This window comes from Triticum aestivum, chromosome 6B, assembly GCF_018294505.1.
Source record: "Triticum aestivum cultivar Chinese Spring chromosome 6B, IWGSC CS RefSeq v2.1, whole genome shotgun sequence".
NCBI classification, from domain to species: domain Eukaryota; kingdom Viridiplantae; phylum Streptophyta; class Magnoliopsida; order Poales; family Poaceae; genus Triticum; species Triticum aestivum.
Genome location: NC_057810.1, coordinates 478,264,403 through 478,285,033, shown reverse-complemented (window position 1 = coordinate 478,285,033; position 20,631 = coordinate 478,264,403). Strand labels below are relative to the sequence as shown.

Here is a 20,631-nt window from a genome sequence, read left to right as displayed (position 1 = left end):
TCCCCCCCCCTTCTCTACTTCAGCTTATTTCTAGCAAATTGTTTTCAGTTCAACACCTGTTGTACTCGAATTTCACATTCCACGGCAAACCTTTTAAATTACAAGAAAAACAAAGTCTAAGCGACATCAATTCTGTTATTATGGAAGAACAACACAGGTAAATAGATGGGAGTAAACTCTATAAGGCCATATTTTAGGATACCATGCAACTTAAAATATTTGGACTAAACCAGAGCAACATACTGGGCAAATTCACCTATTTATATTTTTGGGGTTTGGTACAAATGAAATCCTGAAGCAGGAAATACCTAAAAGACGGTTAACATAGAGCTAACACTGTATTAAGGAAAACACAAATAGATTACCACTAACCAGACTAAAGGCATACCATCTCCTACATTACTGAAGTAAAACTAACACCAATATCATTAATAGTGAATCAGTGATGGTATTAAACTATCAATTCACTTGTGAAGTAGGATATCTGGATTCGTCACTTTCTGTCCCTAATGTCTTGCTGATCTTCCAGGAAGTATTTGGTATAATATTTAGTTGCTTAAAAATATAAATGCTGACTACCCAAATTACCAAGTTATTCCCATTTCACTCTTTTTCTAATTATGCAATGCCATCGCAAGACAAGAGTTCCATGGAGAGTGTGCACGACAATATTTCTTGGGCTCTTTGATCACAAGGTATTTACAGCAGCATGATTTGGCAAACCTGGCAGCTGCAGATTCCTGAAATAAATTACTACACACAACTCCAAAACATTAGAACATCTAAAATGCAGTTTTCTTATTACCACAGGTAGTTCATGGAAGCAAAGCAGGAACCAAACTCTTCTTAATTCGTGATAGAGAAGACAAAGTACCAGCACCAACACTGTTAATGGTGAAGCAGTCACTTCACTCACTTGCAGTGGTGCTGGTTTCACTGCACACCCTCGCTGCTAATAATAATTCAGACATCCATAGTACTATTGATACAAAGTAAACTTGGATACACAAAACCATAATAACAATAAAAATGGCAATGCCCAATGATTTTAATTGAAGACAAGCATCACCAGAACAATATCTCCTAACATCACGCACACTGCTGAGAGTGACAGCCGACTCTTAATTCCAAAGTGACATAATCCTATAACTTATTCACGTTAGCATCCCAAGAGCCCTTATCGAAAACAGCAACACCTTAGTGTTTACCTCTCCCCAAAGCAGCATTAACAATTCTTCAATGTTGAGAATGAGCTCAATTCAAACATTCTAACCAAACTGAAACAAAGTACTCTTCAATTAAGCAGGACCCCTCGGCACTTCCTCATCAGTGGATGTCTCAGGTGAAGGCGTTTCATCACCATCATATTCTTCTGACACACCCGTTTCCTCAGCAGCAGAATCTTTGAGTTCAAGTGCCTCGGTGGTAGCAGGTTCAGACTCAGAGACTGGTTCTTCAGCTGTACATTCTGCGTGAGGGGTTGTATCTCCGCTATCCGAGCAGAACCCAAGCTCCTTTTCCAGCTTCTTCCACCCAGACAGCATAGTGTCAGGGAACTTCTTCGTCACCACGTAAATAACCTCCTTCGCCTCAGCCACTCTGCCTCCCTTTGCCAATCCTTCAACAAACCCTTTCATTGTCTTAAAGTCTGGCACCTTGTGCTTGCTCATGCTTTCCCTGAAAATCTTCATGGCAGTATCAAAATCGCCATGAGCAAGCAGCGCTGCAAGCATGTGCTTATATGTGGCTGCATTCGCTGAGCACCCTTTGTCACCTAGCGAATGGTACAGCGCCTTGGCATCCTCCATCTTTCCATCTTTGCAATAGGCAGTCATGAGGAGATTGTAGGTGATGGTGTCTGGCTTTACTCCATCGGCCTCCATTTCTGCCATCACCTGGAGAACACCTTCCGGCTTGCCATTGAGTCCGTGGTGCATGGCCTTCACATTATATGTTGCATGGTCTGGCTTGCATCCGCTTTCCAGCATCTGCTTCCACAAAGTCTGGGCCTCCTCTACCTTCTTCTGCTTATACATGGAATCAATCATTGTGGTGTAGATGGTGGTGGTCGGCGAGATACCTTCCTCACGCATCCGGGCTATCACTTCGTGAGCCTTGGCGTCATGGCGGACCATACAGTGAGCCTTCACCAGTATGGCGTAGGAGGTGGCGTTGGGGGTGATGGAGAACTCCTTGGAGAGCTCCTCGAAGAGGACCGGGACGCGGCGGTGGCGGCGGCACCGGACGAAGGCCGATAGGAGGGCGTTGAAGGGCATCGGGGAGATGGGGGACGGGAGGGACGGCGCGGCGGAGCGGAAGGCTTCGAGGGCCTTCTCAGGGAGGCCGGCGGAGGCGTATGAGCAGAGGATGGCCGAGAGATGCGGCTCGGTTGGGGAAGCTGGGATGTGGGAGGAGAGGAGCGCCTCGGCATCAGCATGCCGTCCGGCGCGGGTGAGGCGGCGTGCGGCAAGGGAGAGCGCATGGCGCGTAGAGCCGGCGGAGAGGGAGGCGGTGTCGATGGCCTCGAGGAGGGAGACGGCGCGGTCGGCGTCGTACTCGCGGCGGAGGCGGGTCTTGGCGGCCGAGGACGTGAGGGGGGGCGCAGTGGTGGTGGCGCAGAGCGTGCGGAGGAGGACGTCGGCGCGGCGGCGGCTGCGGCGGCGGAGAAGGGAGGCGAGGGCTGCCATTTTCGGGGGTGGAATTGGATCACAGCAAGGTTTGGGGTTTTAGGTTTTGGGCGACAGAGTATACAGAGCACAAGAGGAGTCTGTTTTGGAGATGGCCAGTGTTGGGCCTACTTGGGCCGTACTGTACCAATTTTCTTCGCTAAGCCGAAATCCTAAGCCCAGAACGTATCGACAGTCCAACTCCTATACCATTTCCACGTTCTCACCGGCCTTCGCCGTCACTGCGCCGGCGCGGCCACCGGCGAACGCCCTCAACTCGTCGTAGCGCTTAAGCTTCCTCTCCCGCAACCTCAGACTCCCCAGTCCCCATCGTGTGCCGGAACAGATGCGGCTAGAGCCAAAACCCTAACCCCTTGAAACAGCTGCCTCCTACTCGAGCTGCGGGCATGGACGCGCTCATCTCGGCGGCGCTCGAGGAGGTGTGCGCCCGCCTCTCCTACGGAATCCCCGTCACCGACCTCTGGCCGGCGCTACGCGGGGCGCTCGAGGCGGCCGGCCTCCCGCTCAGCCCCGCCGTCAAGCGCGTCCTGTGGGCTCGCCTTCTCGCGCTCCCCGTCATCAGCCTCGTGGTGGGCGACGGGGATGGATCGCCCGTCGCGCCCGGCGACCCGGCGGAGAAGGACGTGGGGGAGGCAGAGCGGCGGGGCGTGCGGCTGGTGTCGAGCGCGCCGCTCAGGGACAACTTCCTTGGGATGTATGACCACAGGTTCGCTAAATCGGAGCTGAGTGCCGTCCAGAAGGCCGCGCTAGAGCTTGTCGGGGCAAGCAGGTGCGCTCCGATGTACATTTGAGCAAAGTATCATATTGGTTGCTTACATCCCCCCTTTGTTTTCTATTAATCTGTGCCGAATTTCGCCTCCCCCTTAGTTTTTGTACATTTATGCCGACTTACCTGTGATCTTGTAATTCTTTGGGCTTAGGAGCTTCTGAATATTGAGTCAGTTATTTTACAATGTCTCCGTGATTATTTTAGTTATGAAGATTGGAGAATGTTCCCTATTCGGTTTACATATGAACCTCATTTTGGGATGTTTTCATGTGTGTGCTATAGTTTTTTTTTGTCCGGCGGGAAATTATTCGATTTTACTGCCCCCCCCCCCCCCCCCCCCCAATCAGTCCACATACGACCACACATGTCAAATGGCAGGTTCAGTTGTGTAGAGTTTCCATGCTATCTTGCTTTGGCAGGCCGACATTGGCTCCCTTGGACACGTTTTAAGGGGTTTAAAGCCTGTGTCTTAAGTTTAACCAAGTCAAGTGATAGATATGATCTGGTAAAAGTTGGCATGGCATCTCCCTTTGGCCGCTAAAAGTTTCAGGACTACTTTCTCTCACTTATCAAGTTTAGGTAGCATAAAATTCATTTTTCAAATTTAACCACATTCTCCAACACAATTGCTACTGCTTTCTTTTTTTTATCTTTCTTCGCCATAATATATGAATTTGCAAATTAGCAACAAGATATCATGACTTTGGTAATAACGCCTGCGATATTTGTTTACCTTTTGTCATAATAGGACTGTTGGTGTAACACAGAATGATCTATGCAAAAAATTTCACATGAAAGGAAACAACTTCCATTTTATCGTAAAAAGCCTTGTATCACAGCGGCTGATAGTTAGACAATCAGCTCTCATAAAGGTGAAAGACAATGGGGCTGAGGGGGAAGAGATTTCACATAATAAGCAGGTTATTAACACCAACTCATTATATCTGTCCCGATATGCCAAAGACATGAATATGAATTCACAACAAAGAATTGAGATTACAAAACCTGAACTACTGGGGAGCAATGAAGAGACCAACATTGCTTTGCAAGAAGATGGAGCTTTGGCTGTAAACTTGAAGAATGACATATCTGTTCATGATTATCTTCCAGCAATGGAAGCCATATGTGAAAAACTTGAAAATGCCAGTGGAAAGGTCAATTGTTCTCTTCTTTTTCCATTTGATACTCTGTTTTATTTGTTTCTGATTTGCACATTTGCTAACCTGGGGCAATTATTTCCCTTTAGGCTCTTGTTGTATCAGATATAAAAGTTGATCTGGATTACAAGATGGCATATGGACACAGAGCATGGAGAAATGTAGGTTTGTTTATTATTGGTTACTGCAGATGTTCTCTATTTCCCTATTTCCTTCCTTTTGAGACTCCTTTTTCTTAAGGTATTGCATAGGCTAAGAGATGCACAGCTTGTTGAAGAATTCGATGCCAAAGTTGATGATAAGGTGATGTCAATGTTTCCTCCTGTTTCATTGTTATTTTCAGTTATTATTTATGCTATTATTTCATATTTTTTAGGGTTCATTCTTGTGGTTGCCCCCCATGAATCTCTAATTAGCATATTATCTATCTGTTGGAAGTCTGTTCTTCCTGGGATCTCCAATAACGCTCGAGTGCTAGGCGGCACTAGTTACTGTTACTAGCATTATTCCATTCCCTTGTTCAGTTCCTGCTGGAAACTTGCATATTGTTTTAGATTGAAGATTCAATTCCCCCAAGCCCAGGTCCATATTTCATCAAATAAACAGAAGCAGAACACATAAGGTGATTCCAGAGCCCAGACAGTACTATCCAGTTTAAAGACAGGAAAGGCCAGACTAGAGACACCACCATGACAGATACAGTCATGGATAGACAACTATGAACTCATACGTATGTAAGGACAGACCCAGTGCATAGAAGCTCCCACACAAGGTGGGGTCTGGGGAGGGATTATAGGAACCTAGTCTTACCCCTGCAAAGTGCAATGCAGAGGGGCTGGTTCAAATCCAGGACCTCTTGGCACAAGCGGGGAGGACTTCACCACTGCGCCAGGCCTGCCCTCCAACTCATACATATGTAACAACAATAAAACCATGGATAGACAGCTTATGAATGGCCTTAGTGATTACGAACTGCCTTATTATTCAAGCAGTTTCATCCACCTTTTGGGCATTCTCCAATTGCAATGCTTCTTTCAGAGCTGCAAGAACACAATTTATTTGGCATAAGACTGCAGAATATTCAACTGCAATGCTCCGCCCTGCTGTACTCTATTACTTTGTTATATTTTTGCATACTTTGTTAATGAACTAGCTAGACCCTTTTCAGGTTGTTCGCTGTTTACGATTGCTGAAGAAATTTGATCCAGTTGAGTTCCAGTCGAAAAGTACAACCCAAGACTACAAAATTGGCGAGAAACGCCAGGCAACTGATCAAGTTATGGAGCTTCCATTAGAGAACTGTATATATGATATGATCAAAGCTGAAGGGTCAAAAGGTATAACCCTTGTCGAGGTACTTCTCTGAACCTTCCAACAGCACCACACAGTGCGCTACATTCCTTCATAGCATTGACACATTGCAGTGTTATATTGCTTCATTTCCAGGAGTACTGCTTTTCTCTGATAGTTGAATACTTGAATCTGGTTACTAGTTAAAACCAGATTGAAATGTTTACAGATTTGGTTGTTTTAGCAACTGCTTAGTTAATTTAGCAACTTGGAGGACATCAATAATTTCCCACGTCAAGATAGGACAAGCTCCTGAAAACAAACTTTTACAGCTTACTTTGGTTTCAAACTTATTTTTTTGATGTGCTACAACAGATTGGATAGTGTTCATCCACTTAAATATCTTTCTCAGTACCTATATGGTCTGCATTATCGTTATGACAAATCCCCATAATCCATATTCAAGGAAGTGAGAATTTCCATTGTCCAGTTCAAAAGGACTTCCGGTGTTAATAATCATAGCTGTAGTTCAACATCTGCACTATCAGGAATACAACGTGTATAGTGGCCTGCAGACTATCTATTGCTAGTTTGCTACCCACAGCTGTTAAAAGGTTTTAGTCATAGTGTCATATAGCACTACTGGCAGAATTCTGGTTATACTTGGACATAAACATGTGTCTTAATGTTTTATTAGCAGGCGTATTTGTGCCTATATTAGTACTTCTTTTTTTGCTTCTAACTGCATGGCCTTAACGAATTTATTTATTGAAAATTCATTTACTGCCCAACTTAAAAATGACACATGATCTTTTCTTTATGGCATAACATTCTTGCCAATACAATAACCTTCTGATTGTGGTTTCTAATGAAAAATTAGCTGCATGCCACAAAACGTCCTTGCACTATGAACCCAACAATGTGTTGTTGGTGGTGAATATACAAGGCATCTTTAGTGCACATCATTATGTAATACACATTGGTGTTGTTTATCTCATCTAATGTGGCAAATTAGTTATTTGTATTTCCTGAAATTAGTAACTTGTGTTCTCATATTACATACAACCAGCTTGGCAAACGTCTTGGGCATAAGAATTCAAGAAGGCTTCATAAAAGAGTGTCATCCATGCGCCAAAGATTCAATTTGACTTGGGATGCTGAAGTTTCAGATAAGACATCTCAGTACCGAGTTTGGACTTCAAAAGAATTTTTGCACTACAAATCTGGTACTGCTCTGCAAAGTTTTGAGGCACTCCCAGGTGACCATGTCAAGCGTTCCGATTCGTGGTCACTAGTTCCATCTAGTGGATTGGATTCACATAGCTCTCATGGCAACAATAATGAACTCTTGTATGAAGCGGAATGCCATGATGAGCCAGTTGGACATTCTCTCCAAAGCAGCCATGAAGCTTGTGTTGGAGTTTCCCAACTAGTTAAACAAGGTACAGTAATCTAAATTCCTGTCGCTAACTGTGTATTCTCTCTGCGCTTTACATTTGTTTGTGAACTGCAAGCTGCCGTAAAAGCTTTATGGTATTTCACTATTTTTTCCACAAAATTTTAATTATGATTGGCTTCCACAGCTTTGAGTTATGACCACTAATAGATCCAACAAAATCATGTGCATGAGTTCCCAAAATTATCACATATGGAAGGGTATATTCTACAAACATACAAAATTTCAAGATCACAATCCATTGTATTTGTGTGATATGAAAAAGACATACTCTGTGAACACTATGCAATCTATATTCACTGAATACTATGAAATTTCGAACACCCTTTACCCTAAAATTTTCAGATAGTTCAAAACTTCTTTCATGATTTTCACACATTTGCAACATTTAGGGAATTCTTACCTAATATGTCTGCAATCAATAAGTATTGCAGCAACCTTGAGTGTACAAAATATTTCCTGTTTTTATTTATCTGTTGCCCTTTTTGTATGTACCCTCTCAGCCTCTCCATTGTTTCTCTAAGACACAGTTTGACTTAGAATGGTCTATTGTATTCTTTAATCTTGACCATTAATTTATTTCACAGAACATTTTTTTAGTAATGGCAAAATCATGATCGTGAAAAGAACTTTGAAATGCAAATCTACTGGTACCGTTTTGGTGCCAGTCAACCTATATATTATTTCCATTCTGAATAAATGTTGGTAGAAAATTACAAAAAATGAACCTCAAAATACATGGATGCGTTATTAAAATGTGTAGGGTGCACAAAACCACATGTTTAGGTCATATGGGTTGTAGAGAGGAAATACTGGTCAGTTAAATGCAGATAATCACATGTTTTCTCTTCTCTTTTAGATAAACTTGCTTTGGGTCGGAAGAAGCATCGGTGCCCCCCTTCAACTTCTGATGATCGACGACAGAGAAGGATTCTACACATGTTGAAGGTGCTTGCTAAGTATTCGTTAATCAGTTTTTTTTTTCATATGAACCATCTGTTCAAATACAAATGTGCTCTAAATTACTGCTTTTACTGTGCTTGATCTGTGGCATGAAGTAACGCTCGCTCTTGACTTGATGCACTTCACAAGTTCACAAGAACATTAACATCGTCTGTGTCCTACTTGCGTACCTTTAGTTGCATCGCTTTTGCAAACATGAGCTCAGTTTATATATTGTAACCATTTTTGTGCACTTTTTTTTACAATTTACAGGAACATAACATGGTCTATGCTTCTGTAAATACTAGTAATTACAATTAAATTAATTTAATTGTAAGTGTTACTTTGTGCAATATGTTGTCTTCAGCAATTGTATCATAAGCCACAAAATCCCCTTCTCGTTTTACCCTTTTTAATAGGACTTCAATTATCTATTCATTTCGTGCACTAATCATTTGAAACTGCTGAAATGTGTTCATTAAGAGTTCTTTTAGTGAAAAAGAAACCCAAACCCCTTCCCTAAAAGTCACTCCTTTTGTCACTTACCACCCTATTAAGTTATTCGGGTCCATTGATTTTCATCTATAAATCATTCTACCATCTTAAGACACTCTTGTAGGGTTCATTTATCTCATTTTCTCACGAATTTCTGTTGAATTCGTGACACGTCAGCAGCCACAGACGAATGGGATCGAGCAGACAGCCTCGTCTGGTTTCTCTCCGTCTTTCTTAACAATAGCTTCCCTCTTAACTTACTGTGGCGTCACTGTAGGTGATAGACTGATATGACTGTGTCCCTGTGTATCCCATGTGTCATGTGATATTGGGATGGTTGCATGGCCTCTAATATGTCATGCTTCAATAAAAACCACCAGAATTTCACGATAAATTGTAAAAACGAACAGGTAGGTGTGTATATCTATGGTAAAATGCTTTCTGGTGATGCTGATAAACTAGAATGGCTTATAGGAGGCTACATTATCCCACGTAAAACTATGTCAGCCTGTGGATTCTGGCCTTAATATTCCTTATACCAGCATGCTTCTATCTGGGAAGTACAGCTCTATGGTACCAGTACAAGACTATTATCCTTCTTTCTTTTTTAATGTTTCATGTTTATCATTTATTTATTCCTCTTCATTTTTTTATTTGTAATAAATGAAAGCACTTCATAGTTATCTTAGTAGGACTTGCAAGAAGTAACATCATTTTTTGTTCTTTTGTGTACACACGGTCATGTCCATGCATGTTCGTGCACTCCTGAATGTCTTCTTGCATTTCATTGTTGCACCTTTTTTTTCCTTTGCAGAAAAAGAAATTTGTGCTAAAGGTGGAGTTACATAAATGGTTAGAGAGACTTGAGAAGGAAAATGGAAAAATGATGGATAGGAAAACATTGGCTCGCACGTTGAATAAGCTTCAGCAAGAGGGCAGCTGTAAATGTATCAAAGTCAGTGTCCCTTTGGTTACAAACTACACCCGCAATCGTCTCATTGATGTAATACTGCATTCTTCTGTTGGGGACTTATCACCAGAACTTGTTGATCAAATTAGGATGAGGCAGCGGAACTTTGACACTGAAACTCGTTCTGGTGCAGCAGCTAAACTGAAGCAAAATCAACATAAGACAGCCATACCTGGTCTGAGGATTTCACGCAGAGTTAAAGATAACAAACCGTTAATAATAGAAGCCATGCATGCCAATGGATTTATAGGTGCAAAAATGATCCGGGTGAAGCTGTTCCATAAATTTCTGTGGGTATATGTTAGTTGTTTGCCAGGTTGCTGCATACCAGCTGGTTATGCCGAAGAAGGGCAGCATGCCAAGGACCTTAATCAATCATCTCCGTTATTTTCGATGGCAGCAGCTATAAATGAAATGCCTGTCGAACTCTTTCTACAAGTTGTGGGATCAGCCAAGAAGATCGATAACATGATAACTAAGGTGCTTTCAGAACTTCCTACCGAGGAATACAACCAGCTCATGGACACTCATGCTAAGGGACGACTCTCACGCTTAATAAATATTTTAGATAAGCTCAAGGTAATGTTCCGTGTCTTCAATGTTTGCGAGAATCTAGAAAATTAGAAGTTTTTAAAGGAAAAAACTAAGAATACAAACCTGAAGTTCTTTTAGGTTGATAAGTGCCTGATGCATGATCTTATTTAGCAAAGTCAACTTCATGTTTATTGCGATTCAACTTCCATGATATCTTAATTCACTAGGGCGCAGCGGACTTGTAATGACCCAGTTCTGCACTTCTGTGGCTTTGTTTGCTAGTTGCTCCAACTTGCAAATGAACTTGTAGATGAGTCAGGTGTACCATCAGATGCTGCGCCTACACATTCAATGGAGCTCAGGCCTTATATTGAAGAACCAATACGAAGAATTCTTCCATCATCACATGTTAATTTGAATCATCGTCCAAAAATTCGGCATGATTTTGTGCTTTCAAAGCAGGAGTTTGTTGATGCTTACTGGGAAACATTAGAGTACTGCTATCTGACAGCTGGCTTGACTGAGCCGTTAAGTGCCTTCCCTGGCTGTGCTGTACCTGAGGTTGGTTATCATTGCTGTGCATTGTTGCAATATTATCTCAAAATAGTACTCCCTCCGATCTATAATTAGTGTTATTTTAGTTCAAATTTGAACTAAACCGCGACACTTATTATGGATCGGAGGGAGTAATATTTTACTGTTGGTTTACCTGTTACCATCTTTAAATGCTCATTTTCTTAATTATCCCGTTATGTACTTTGAAAATAATGTGTATATATATTTGTCAAAATTTGACTGCCGCATCATTGACTTAACTGTATAGTTCTGTTTACACTAACTTATGTTTCATTCTCTACACATCTTGCATTTCATTGTCCTTTCTGGTTGTGGTAAATGGTTTTGCCTGTAAGATCCTTTCAGCTAAAATGTTCCTGTTCATTTGAACGTCCAATGCTGGTCTGTTTTATAAATTCACGGCCTTCCAATTTTACCTTCTGAGTATATCTCGGTATCGTATTTGGCTGCTACTGCTGTTAACTGCTCCATCAATATTCATGATTTGGTGTTGCATTGCTGCTGCCCAAATCTAGTCAACAGTGTCGGCACTTTTAAAACCTGCTTTCCAGGATCTCGATATTGTCATACTGATATGTGCTTTTTAGTTCCTTGCTAATATGCTCTTTTTTATCATAAATGTTGCCAGCTGCAAGCATTTTGCTGATTGCCATTTTTTTTATATAATCTGGAAACAATATTTTCTGGCATTGGCAGTTCTACCTCATCGAGCTTTATATCGTACCATGTTTCATGCAGGTTTCTCATCCTCGTTCGTGGAGTTCTCGTAGAGTAATGACTATTGAACAACGGCGGGAGTTACAAAAGCGTATTAGAAAAATCAGTGAGGAGGGGAGAATTCCTTTCAAAGATTGTCTTGTAATCGCAAAAGAGTTGAATCTCTCTCTAGAGCAGGTATGAGCTCGTAATTTCCCTCCATCTTCATGTGAGGGCAATTTATCTGCAGCATTAGTCTGAATAATGTTTGACTTGGTTTTGCACTACCATTGAACTTATATGCAATTTTTAATGCATATAGATTTTTTGAAAAGTCAAACCTCACAAACTTTGACCAAGTTTATGGAGAAAAAATATTTACATCTAGAATGCCAAACATATATCATTACATTCACCATAAGATGTAGTTACATATTATATATATTTGGTACTGCAGATATAGATAGTTTTCTCTATAAACTTGGTCAAAGTTTGACTTTTGAAAAAAAATCTATATGCACTACATTATGCAATCCTATGGTCTACACCCTTCTTACATACTGTAATCAAGATGGAACTTGACCACACGGTAGTAAGTTCCATCATGAGCCCCCTTTGTCATGGAAATTGGGCATGCGACGAATGCTGAGCACAGGAAGGTGGGTGCTGCTCTAGTACCACCTGAGAGAGTAGAAAGCATTTCAGGAACAAGTCCAAATGTGTTCAACTGCTCATACAAAGGAACATTAATAAGACCCGCTAGATGTTTTTAGAGACATAGAAAACCAAAGGCAGTAATAACTTGATCCAAATATCTTAGGGGCATGGTATGTAAATTCCGAAGGATAACAAGAACTGTAGTTTTGTATTTGGACTTTTGGAGGAAATTTAATTCAAATTTTCTTCTTATTGGGGTAGAAATGGATATTGAATTATTTCTACTAAATGTCTGCTTGGGTTTTGCTACCACAATTGAATTGAGTTTGTAAAAATGGAGGCTCAATGTGTTTCCAAGTTGAAATAGAATTGGGCTTACAATTCAACTTTCTGTTTGGTTGCTAAAGAATCCACAGATAACATATTGGTCACCACCCAAAACCAAATCATATTTGGCTGCCAGAGAAATGGAATCACACATGTGGTCGAGTGGCTTCACCGTGAATCCCCGGTGGAAGCAGAAGAGGTGGTGGGAGCTGGCTGGCGGCAGAGGCTGTGGGCTGTTGCCACCTGAGCCGAAGACAGGGAGGAGGAAGAAACAGTTCATGATGTCGGATGTACTTGAGATCTCGCTGGTTGCAGTCAGTGCCACAGGCTGCCATCTGAGCGTTATCCCCACCTAATAACTCAAAGGTGGAGGAAGAAGCAACCGTTGTCAGAGGGGAGAATAGAGGAGGCGGCCAGAGGTGGAGGATGGAGATGCTGTACCAGATCCTGATGGAAGGAAGGGAAGAAGCAAGAAGATGAGGCGAGCGACTGTAGTGGTAGACGGAGGCAGGGGGGCTGTGGAGGTGGTCAAGGGGACACAGGCTGACTGGTGGCCGTTGGTGGAGGTTGACAAAGGCTCGGCATCGGATATGAGAGGAAGTGGGGGTGGCCTTCGAGCAAGCAGATCTTGCATTCAATTACAAAGAATTCAGAGTGTTTATGGCTCAGTACTTTGCAAGGCCTCCCCCCCCCCCCCCCCCCCCCCCCCCCCCCAATTCCTCTTCCAGATCCTAATAGCATTCGAACAACCGATATTCAGAAGACTCGATTTCAGTTCCTGAATTCCAAGTCTAGTTCCAATATCCAAACAGGGTGTAATACAATATGGCTGACCTCATATAACTAAGAGTATAATTTTGACAAGCTAACATAACAAAAATGTGCAGTCTGGCTCTTTTGATTTGTCAAGGTTAAAGTTCGACTCCGCATCACAAAATTCATAACTTGGCAGGCTTGCTTGTTACACTCTGCACTGTGGGATGGACGGGCGGACGGCCTCTTTAAGCCTATCCTAGTCAATCTTCATTTGACTTATTTTCTGCCATGCACATGCGTGTGCTCTTTGAAGTTTATGTGGCACATTTTTTCCGAACATGTAATTAAATGCATGCTATTTTGTATTAGAAGAAACCGTCAAGAAGGTGGCAAAAGTATACAAAACCACCAAAAGTGGCTGTCCTAAAAACCAAAACTAAAGGTATCAAACTAATAAAAACAAAACTACCTAGCTAACCAAACAGAAAGGAAACTAGGGGTGAGGATCCTTTGTTTCTGCTAGTTTCTGGAGATCAGCTTTGCTGAGAATGCTATCGGCCAGTGATTGGCCAGTTAACTAGCTCATGGTATGATACTATAAATGGAATTGAACAACAAATCTGAGCCCAGTGCCCCAGTGGGAGGTAGGTAGGGAGGGGACTCAGGCCATATTGCAAACCCCGACTACTGCTGCCAGTCATTGGACCTTTAATTTTCACATCTTACCCACAGTACAGGAAGGGAAGGAGGGAACTCGAGAGAGTACTTAGGCCTGATGGCATACCCCAACAGCCTCCACTTGTCTGGTCCTTCCTACTTGCATCTGCATCTGCTGCTGCTCTCTGCCCCGCTGCTTGTTGTGGCGGCTGTTACTGTTCGTGGTGGAGGTCTGGTAATATTAGGGCACAGGATTTAATGTATTGGACCACACTTAGAGAAGATACAACATGCATAGCATATAATTTGTTGATACTAATGAACCATGAAAAATCATGGAGCAATTGTAGCATATCTCCAACACAGGTCCACCTTTATTCCTTTTATTCTTCACATATGGCCATGATTTTTTCAAGCAAACATACCTTAATTAGCACAACACACAGGATGTTCACCTTTGTTTCCTTTTATGGTTTTCTTCACATGTGGCCATGATTTTTTCAAGCAACCATATCTTAATTAGCACAACACGCAGGACTTTTTTTTCCATTGTGTTGGTACAATAAAAATATACAACTGCTAATTGTCTGATATGTGTACGTAAGCTACTCATAAGGTGTAAAGATTATATGGTCAGGAAGGCATTTTCTTGCATTTTTTCTTCAGTTTCAGTTAGTAATAGTGTCCTTAATTGCTTATCCTGCCAGCAGTCACTGCCTGCTTGCTTCTTAAGTTATGATTGTTTCATTATCCTAGTTAAAATATTGTTTGTATCTGATTTGTTGTGTCCATTAGTTCCTATTCAGTATTACTGACTGGCAGGATTTTTTCTATTAATGTAGGTGCTTTGTGTTTCGTACTCTCAGAATAGACAGCTCAGCTTTCCTACACAAAAGCAGCAACGAGCTAGTTCTGGATCAATCTGTCAGAAAAGGAAAAGATCTGCTAATAAGGTTACCCTACGGTTTATTAAACAAAAAGTTGAAGCCAGTGGATCCTCTGGAAAGATATCAACCCAGTCTACCCTGGATGAGAGATTACCAGGGAGCATTTATGCATCATCCACTGGTAAAAAGTTCGTGTGGACATATGAATCTGACAGGTATAGTTTCGTTCTGCACCTACTACAGACCTTACTACTGGAGCTAAAAAAATGTATCCCATCGTGCTGGAGCCTGATTAGTTATTATTATCTGCAGAAAACTGCTGATGATCTACACTAGATTTTGTGCAGCACGGGGACCCAAATGTCAATGGAACTCTCTCTCTGGTCTTCCAGCTGCACCACCTACATGTCGTAGAAGGATGGCATATTTAAATAAAAACGTAAATATAAGAAAAGCTGTTGTCCGAATCTGTAGCCTTCTCAGAGAGGAAAGGAGATCGAAAGAGAGGGAATCCCATTCTCATATGTCAAATTCTAGTCATGAGAACTGTGTGGATTCAGATTCTGAGATATTCAATTGGGATTATTTTGAAGATCCAGAAATAAAAAATGCACTTGATGAAGTCCTTGAATTCATCCGAGTAGAAAACGTGAACCAGACCAGGAAAGTTGAGCCTAATAATGCAAAGTGCAACAATGATAATAATGCCAATGAGGAAATTCCAAGTGGGCAGAAAGAGCAGGTAAGTAATTGTCATTTAACCTGAACTTCCAACCTATGTTTTGGTTAATACCGATCTTTCACCTTGAATTAATCAGGTTATGCAAGGTGTTACCAGTACAAGCACTGCAGTTCCAGAAACTGGATCACGTGAGCTTGCAGAATTGCCTAGACAATCAAATGCACCCCATGCTAGTAACAGTGTGGACGGTCCCTGTGCATCTGATGAAAACATCATTAAGGTCAACAAAGATGAAACTACTAGAAGATATGGATGCAAATCTTTAGCAGTTGCCAATGCGATAGAGCTTCTGAAGTTGGTTTTTCTCAGCACATCATCAGGATCAGAAGTACAGGCTTCATTAGCTACAACCCTCCAGCTGTATTCACAGAGCGAAATTGTGGCTGCCTTTTCCTTTCTTAGTGAGAAGAAGTTCACGGTTAGTATTTGCTAACTTATGCAGTTAAGTTCCCATTGAATATCCAGTCTCTGCTATTGTTCAGTTTGCTCAGCCCAGCTCAGGTCTTTTAACCCATATTAACTTCCCTTGCTTGCAAAGTGCAACATTTAGCTTCATTGCTTGTGAAACCTAGATATTTTCCTCCATTTCTTTCTGTGAGAAAACTATCCTTGCAGTCCTACCACTTCTACTTATAAATAACTGTTTATATGACTCGAAATTTGCTAACCATGGTTTGTGATCACAAAAATTATACTTCATCTGAAGCATGGTCCTATCAGTCCATCACAAATCACCATTCAGAAAGTAACTCGATATAGAACTAACATGTACAAATATAAGCTTGTGGTGGGGGAATAGCATGGACGTAGATGTTGGGTTCTGATGTTGATAACTGGAAATTCATTATGAAGCCGGATTCTAAATACGATGTGATTGCCTAGCTAACGTTGTCTGGATTTATGAATGTGGTGCATGCACTCATGTTTATGCCCGTGTTATCACAGCCTTTACTTTCCCCATGTTATAAGCACCTGAGTTTGCAGTGGAGCTATGCTGATAATCTTTATTCTTAGCATGCGCTGTAAAGGATGATTAGTCTGTTCAGCATCTTCACTGTTATCCTGTCTGTAATCATGTCAGGAATCATAGAGTTCCTTCAATTCTGTAATGAGCTGGAGCAGACAGTTTGATTTTTAAGTCTAATATGTGATATAAGACAACAGCTATTTTGTACCGCTGTTCTTACTTCTCCCTGCATTTTGCAGGTTAGTGGACATGGAACAAAGCCATACACCCTTTCTAGAAAATTCTTCTTCAAGGCTTCTCATTCACCCTTCCCATTTGGTTCTGGAAAAAAGGCTTCTGAATTTTCCAACTGGCTTATAGGGCAGCAAAGGAACACTGCAGGAAATAGACTTTATTTGTATCCAGATGTAGAATGTGGAGAAATTGTTTATCTCTTTTCGCTGGTTTCGTCTGGAGAGTTGTTCATTTCACCTTCCTTGCCAAGCGAAGGAGTTGGTGATGCTGATGGGCCTAATAGTTCCAGCCCTTTGGTTGAAGATACCAGTGGACTAAATGATGGTACTCACAAACGCAAGGCTGATACGGTGGAACAGGAAAGCAGTGCGGCTAAGAAAAACAAACTTTGCTACCGCCGTGAGAAAGGTTTCCCTGGTATCCAAGTTGCTCTGAATCAGGACAGAATTCAAACAAACTATCTCACGCAGGAGTTACATGATAAAGAGTGCCTTATTTTTAGTTTAGCCCAGGAAATGAGCATGAGGGATGTTGATTCACAGGTTGAAAGCCCCGACACGTCACTGTATTTAAACAACTCCAGTTCATGTCGACATATGCTGTCTGAATCTCATTTGGAAAGCTCTTATAATGGATGGCCTTGGGATGCTATGAAAATATATGCAGACCAGTTACCATCATTATCTTGTAATCAAAATGAATTATCCATATTGTCTTCTGATCTGTTCAGAAACGCATTTTATGTTATTTATCAAGGTGGCGAAGGAGGAGTTAATTTGAGAGAATTGTCACAGAAACTGCATCCATTAGGTACTTGCTGTTCTCATGAATAATCATTTGCGTGGTTTTTATAACTTAGTTGTTGCATAAGGTGGTCTTTTTTTGGTAGGTATAGTTCATTTTTGTTTTGATCGTATCCACTGCAGGCACACAGTTAGTTGATGTGATTGTTCATACACTCAAGAGATTTCATCTGGCCATGGAGGTAAAGCTGTAAACTTGTGTATGATAGACTAGTTGTGTACTCCCTCCGTTCGGAATTACTTGTCGTAGAAATGGTTGTATCTAGACATTTTTTAGTTCTAGATACATCCATTTCCGCGACAAGTAATTCGGGACGGAGGGAGTACTTGTTTATCAACATATTTATCACTGTTTAGCAAGAGGTCATTCAATTCACTTCATTCAACACCTAGTTGTGACTATTTCCACTGTTCTGGTTTGTTATCAGTTGTCTATAAAATTCAACCAACAGATCTTGTTACCAACATACACTTTGTTTCTTCATATTTATAGAAATCTGTAGAGGGTAACATAGCTAAAAAATGTACATCTGCTGTTAGTTGTAGGATTCTGCTACAAACTTTTGATCATGCCAGTGGAATAACAGAGAAAACATGAAAACCAAAGTCGAATATGTACACTCAAACTGTTTAATTTTTTACAAATACATAAAGCATTTTAATTTTTCAAATGAAATCGGTTTATATTTTTCAAGCATGTGATTGGAGACCTTGCAGATCTGTCAAACAACAAACAAAAAAGAGCAGAGGAGTATATATCTGCTTCATAGATGTGAGAGAATGTAGCACCTTGTACATACTAGGCACTTTAACTGTGGTAAGATGGAGAAAACCAAGTGCAGATCATGTGGCATTCTTCAATCCTGTGGTGTTCACCTTTTTTAAGGATGCTAGCTGTCTTGCCCTTTTTCCTTTCCTTTTTGAGATGAAGCCTTGAGTTGTTAGAGCAATGCATTACTTTTAAAGTTTGAAGCTATCCACGGCTTCTGTTATTTCATCCTATTTATTCATATATGGGAGTCACCATGTCTGCTCAATTGTATTTCATCCCTATTTATTCATATATTGGAGTCACCATGTGTGCTCAATTGCTTTATAGGTCAATGCGTACGATGGTTTCCAGATCGTTGACTCATTACATAAGTCAAAGTATCATATAACCACACTTGCAGAATACAGCCATTGCAGCTGTTCACAAGCTCGAGGTTCTCAAATAATGGAGACTGGAGGCACAGAAAATGTATTGAAAGAGAAGCATGCCATGTCTAGTAAGCAGGGAACTGTAAAAAAACTTGGTGATGGGCACACAGTCACAATTCTTAGTGGTGAAAGCAAGTCAAATTCATCTCATATGTGCAGTCAAAATTGTGGAGATAAGGAAATAGTGTCTACTCCATCACAAGACAACAGGGAGAGTGATTGCTGCCATGCTTGTGAAAGGCATATTTATCACCCTATATTGCCATGGATAAATGGTGATGGCAGCATCAATAGTACCGTCTATGAAGGTTTAACTCGTCGAATTATTGGCTATGTGATGCAATATCCAGGAACAGTAGAGGTGCGTATCTATTTTTATCATCTATATCTGCTTTTTATGTATTTGGAAAATTTTGTGTACCACTAGTTGTGAACTCTTGAATCAACCTTAATTCATAATAATAGTGTATTTTGTCATGATTTTGACCAAGCATCCTGTTATTAAGATACGGAGGAAAACTTGTTTTACTTCACGCATTCCAAACAACTTAGCATGTGAGACCTATACTGAGAGAATTGCAGCTTCCAAGTGGTATTGCGAAAAGAATGCACCCCTGCTTTGTAAAACAAACATATTCCTTATACACGAGACCCAAGCTACTTTATTATGTTTGTGTCCTTTCTTACTTTTTGAGGAAAGGTGACACTTTGCACATTTACAAGAAAAATCTCAGGTCTTCCTATTTGAAATTGCTTTATGTTTCCACCTATCGTTGTCAACATGGTTATGTTAGAAGTTCTGATCGTATGCTTTGCTATTGTGTTAGGAGGATGTTATCCACAAGATGGATGTATTGAATCCTCAGGTATGGTACCTTTGTCTATTTGTGCCAGTATCATCTATATTCAAACGATTGCTGTTTAATGACTATGATGTACGCTTTGCCTCGTACATTGTCTTGCTGTTTTTGCAGACATGCAGGACCTTGTTGGAGAAGCTGACACTTGATAAACACCTCTATGTTCGGGTGTTCGAAGAACCTGTGCCTACGGCTCCCACCATATTGCAGAGTCTTTTCAGTCGGGACACCTGTACACAACCATGCAAGCGTAGAAGGCGTTACTTCTCTAACTCAACGAGCACATTCATGTTATAAGAGAAACTTGGTTTGTGTGCGAAGTTTTGGAAAGCGTTGTCTTGTCTAATTGTGTGGAATTGTAAAATACATCCGCGGTCACTGAATTTGAGTCATATATTCTTTTTGGTCACTGAACTTCAATATACTCGAGATATGTTCACTAAGAGCTTCTGAGTTGCACTTCATCCTCCAGTGAGGACTCGTCATCTCTCCCTGCCAATGACGGGGTCCAATCCTGCCGCTCATCTTAGTGGGAAATGAATCAAACGGCTGTGGATGTTGTAGACCTTCTGTCACATCCCAGATTTCCCCCCAAATCTGGTATATTAAAATTTTCACAGGATTTTTTTTTAGGAAACACCCATGTTTGCCTAGGATTTGACTGTGATTGACTTTGAATTGTTTGATTGTTTGCCTAGAGGAATGAAAATTCAAATGCAACTAGTGAAACCCTAGCAAGCCTTAGTAGGAACCCAAGCCATTTTGAAAATATTATTTGGGCAAAAATATTTACAATAAGTCCCAAGTCAAAATAATTGGGTTGGATACGTTTGAGTCTATTCAGGACCAAAGGGAATTATTCAAAAATGGTTTTGCATTTTATGTGGCAGGAAGATGAATTTCATAAGTCCAAATAATATTCTTGACCCTTCTGCCTATTTTCTAAAATGCCTATTTTTTAAAATGAAT

The 20,631-nt window shown here is 41.1% G+C and overlaps 2 protein-coding genes across 2 annotated transcripts; one reads left to right on the top strand and one right to left on the bottom strand.

Moving 5' to 3' along the window:
• Nucleotides 1-831: 831 nt before the first annotated feature.
• LOC123137556 (pentatricopeptide repeat-containing protein At4g36680, mitochondrial) lies at nucleotides 832-2,758 on the bottom strand. The gene has a single exon (XM_044557363.1). The coding sequence runs from the start codon at nucleotides 2,685-2,687 to the stop codon at nucleotides 1,299-1,301; it is 1,389 nt and encodes a 462-aa protein (XP_044413298.1). The 5' UTR covers nucleotides 2,688-2,758; the 3' UTR covers nucleotides 832-1,298.
• Nucleotides 2,759-2,844: 86 nt separating this feature from the next.
• LOC123137555 (uncharacterized) lies at nucleotides 2,845-20,105 on the top strand. The gene is made up of 18 exons (XM_044557362.1): nucleotides 2,845-3,456; nucleotides 4,205-4,610; nucleotides 4,703-4,774; nucleotides 4,854-4,916; nucleotides 5,782-5,967; nucleotides 6,973-7,345; nucleotides 8,219-8,307; nucleotides 9,611-10,345; nucleotides 10,583-10,861; nucleotides 11,615-11,770; nucleotides 14,812-15,071; nucleotides 15,169-15,598; nucleotides 15,675-16,016; nucleotides 16,805-17,609; nucleotides 17,726-17,784; nucleotides 18,702-19,163; nucleotides 19,630-19,668; nucleotides 19,777-20,105. Exons 1-18 carry the CDS (start codon nucleotides 3,074-3,076, stop codon nucleotides 19,957-19,959), a joined length of 5,322 nt encoding a protein of 1,773 aa, XP_044413297.1. The 5' UTR covers nucleotides 2,845-3,073; the 3' UTR covers nucleotides 19,960-20,105.
• Nucleotides 20,106-20,631: the final 526 nt, after the last annotated feature.

Coding starts and splice junctions, on each gene's coding strand:
- LOC123137556 (XM_044557363.1), bottom strand. CDS start 2,687: ATGGCAGCCCTCGCCTCCCTTCTCCGCCGCCGCAGCCGCCGCCGCGCC.
- LOC123137555 (XM_044557362.1), top strand. CDS start 3,074: ATGGACGCGCTCATCTCGGCGGCGCTCGAGGAGGTGTGCGCCCGCCTC. Junction 17,610..17,725: donor ACAGAAACTGCATCCATTAG/GTACTTGCTGTT, acceptor TATCCACTGCAG/GCACACAGTTAGTTGATGTG. Junction 17,785..18,701: donor GATTTCATCTGGCCATGGAG/GTAAAGCTGTAA, acceptor ATTGCTTTATAG/GTCAATGCGTACGATGGTTT.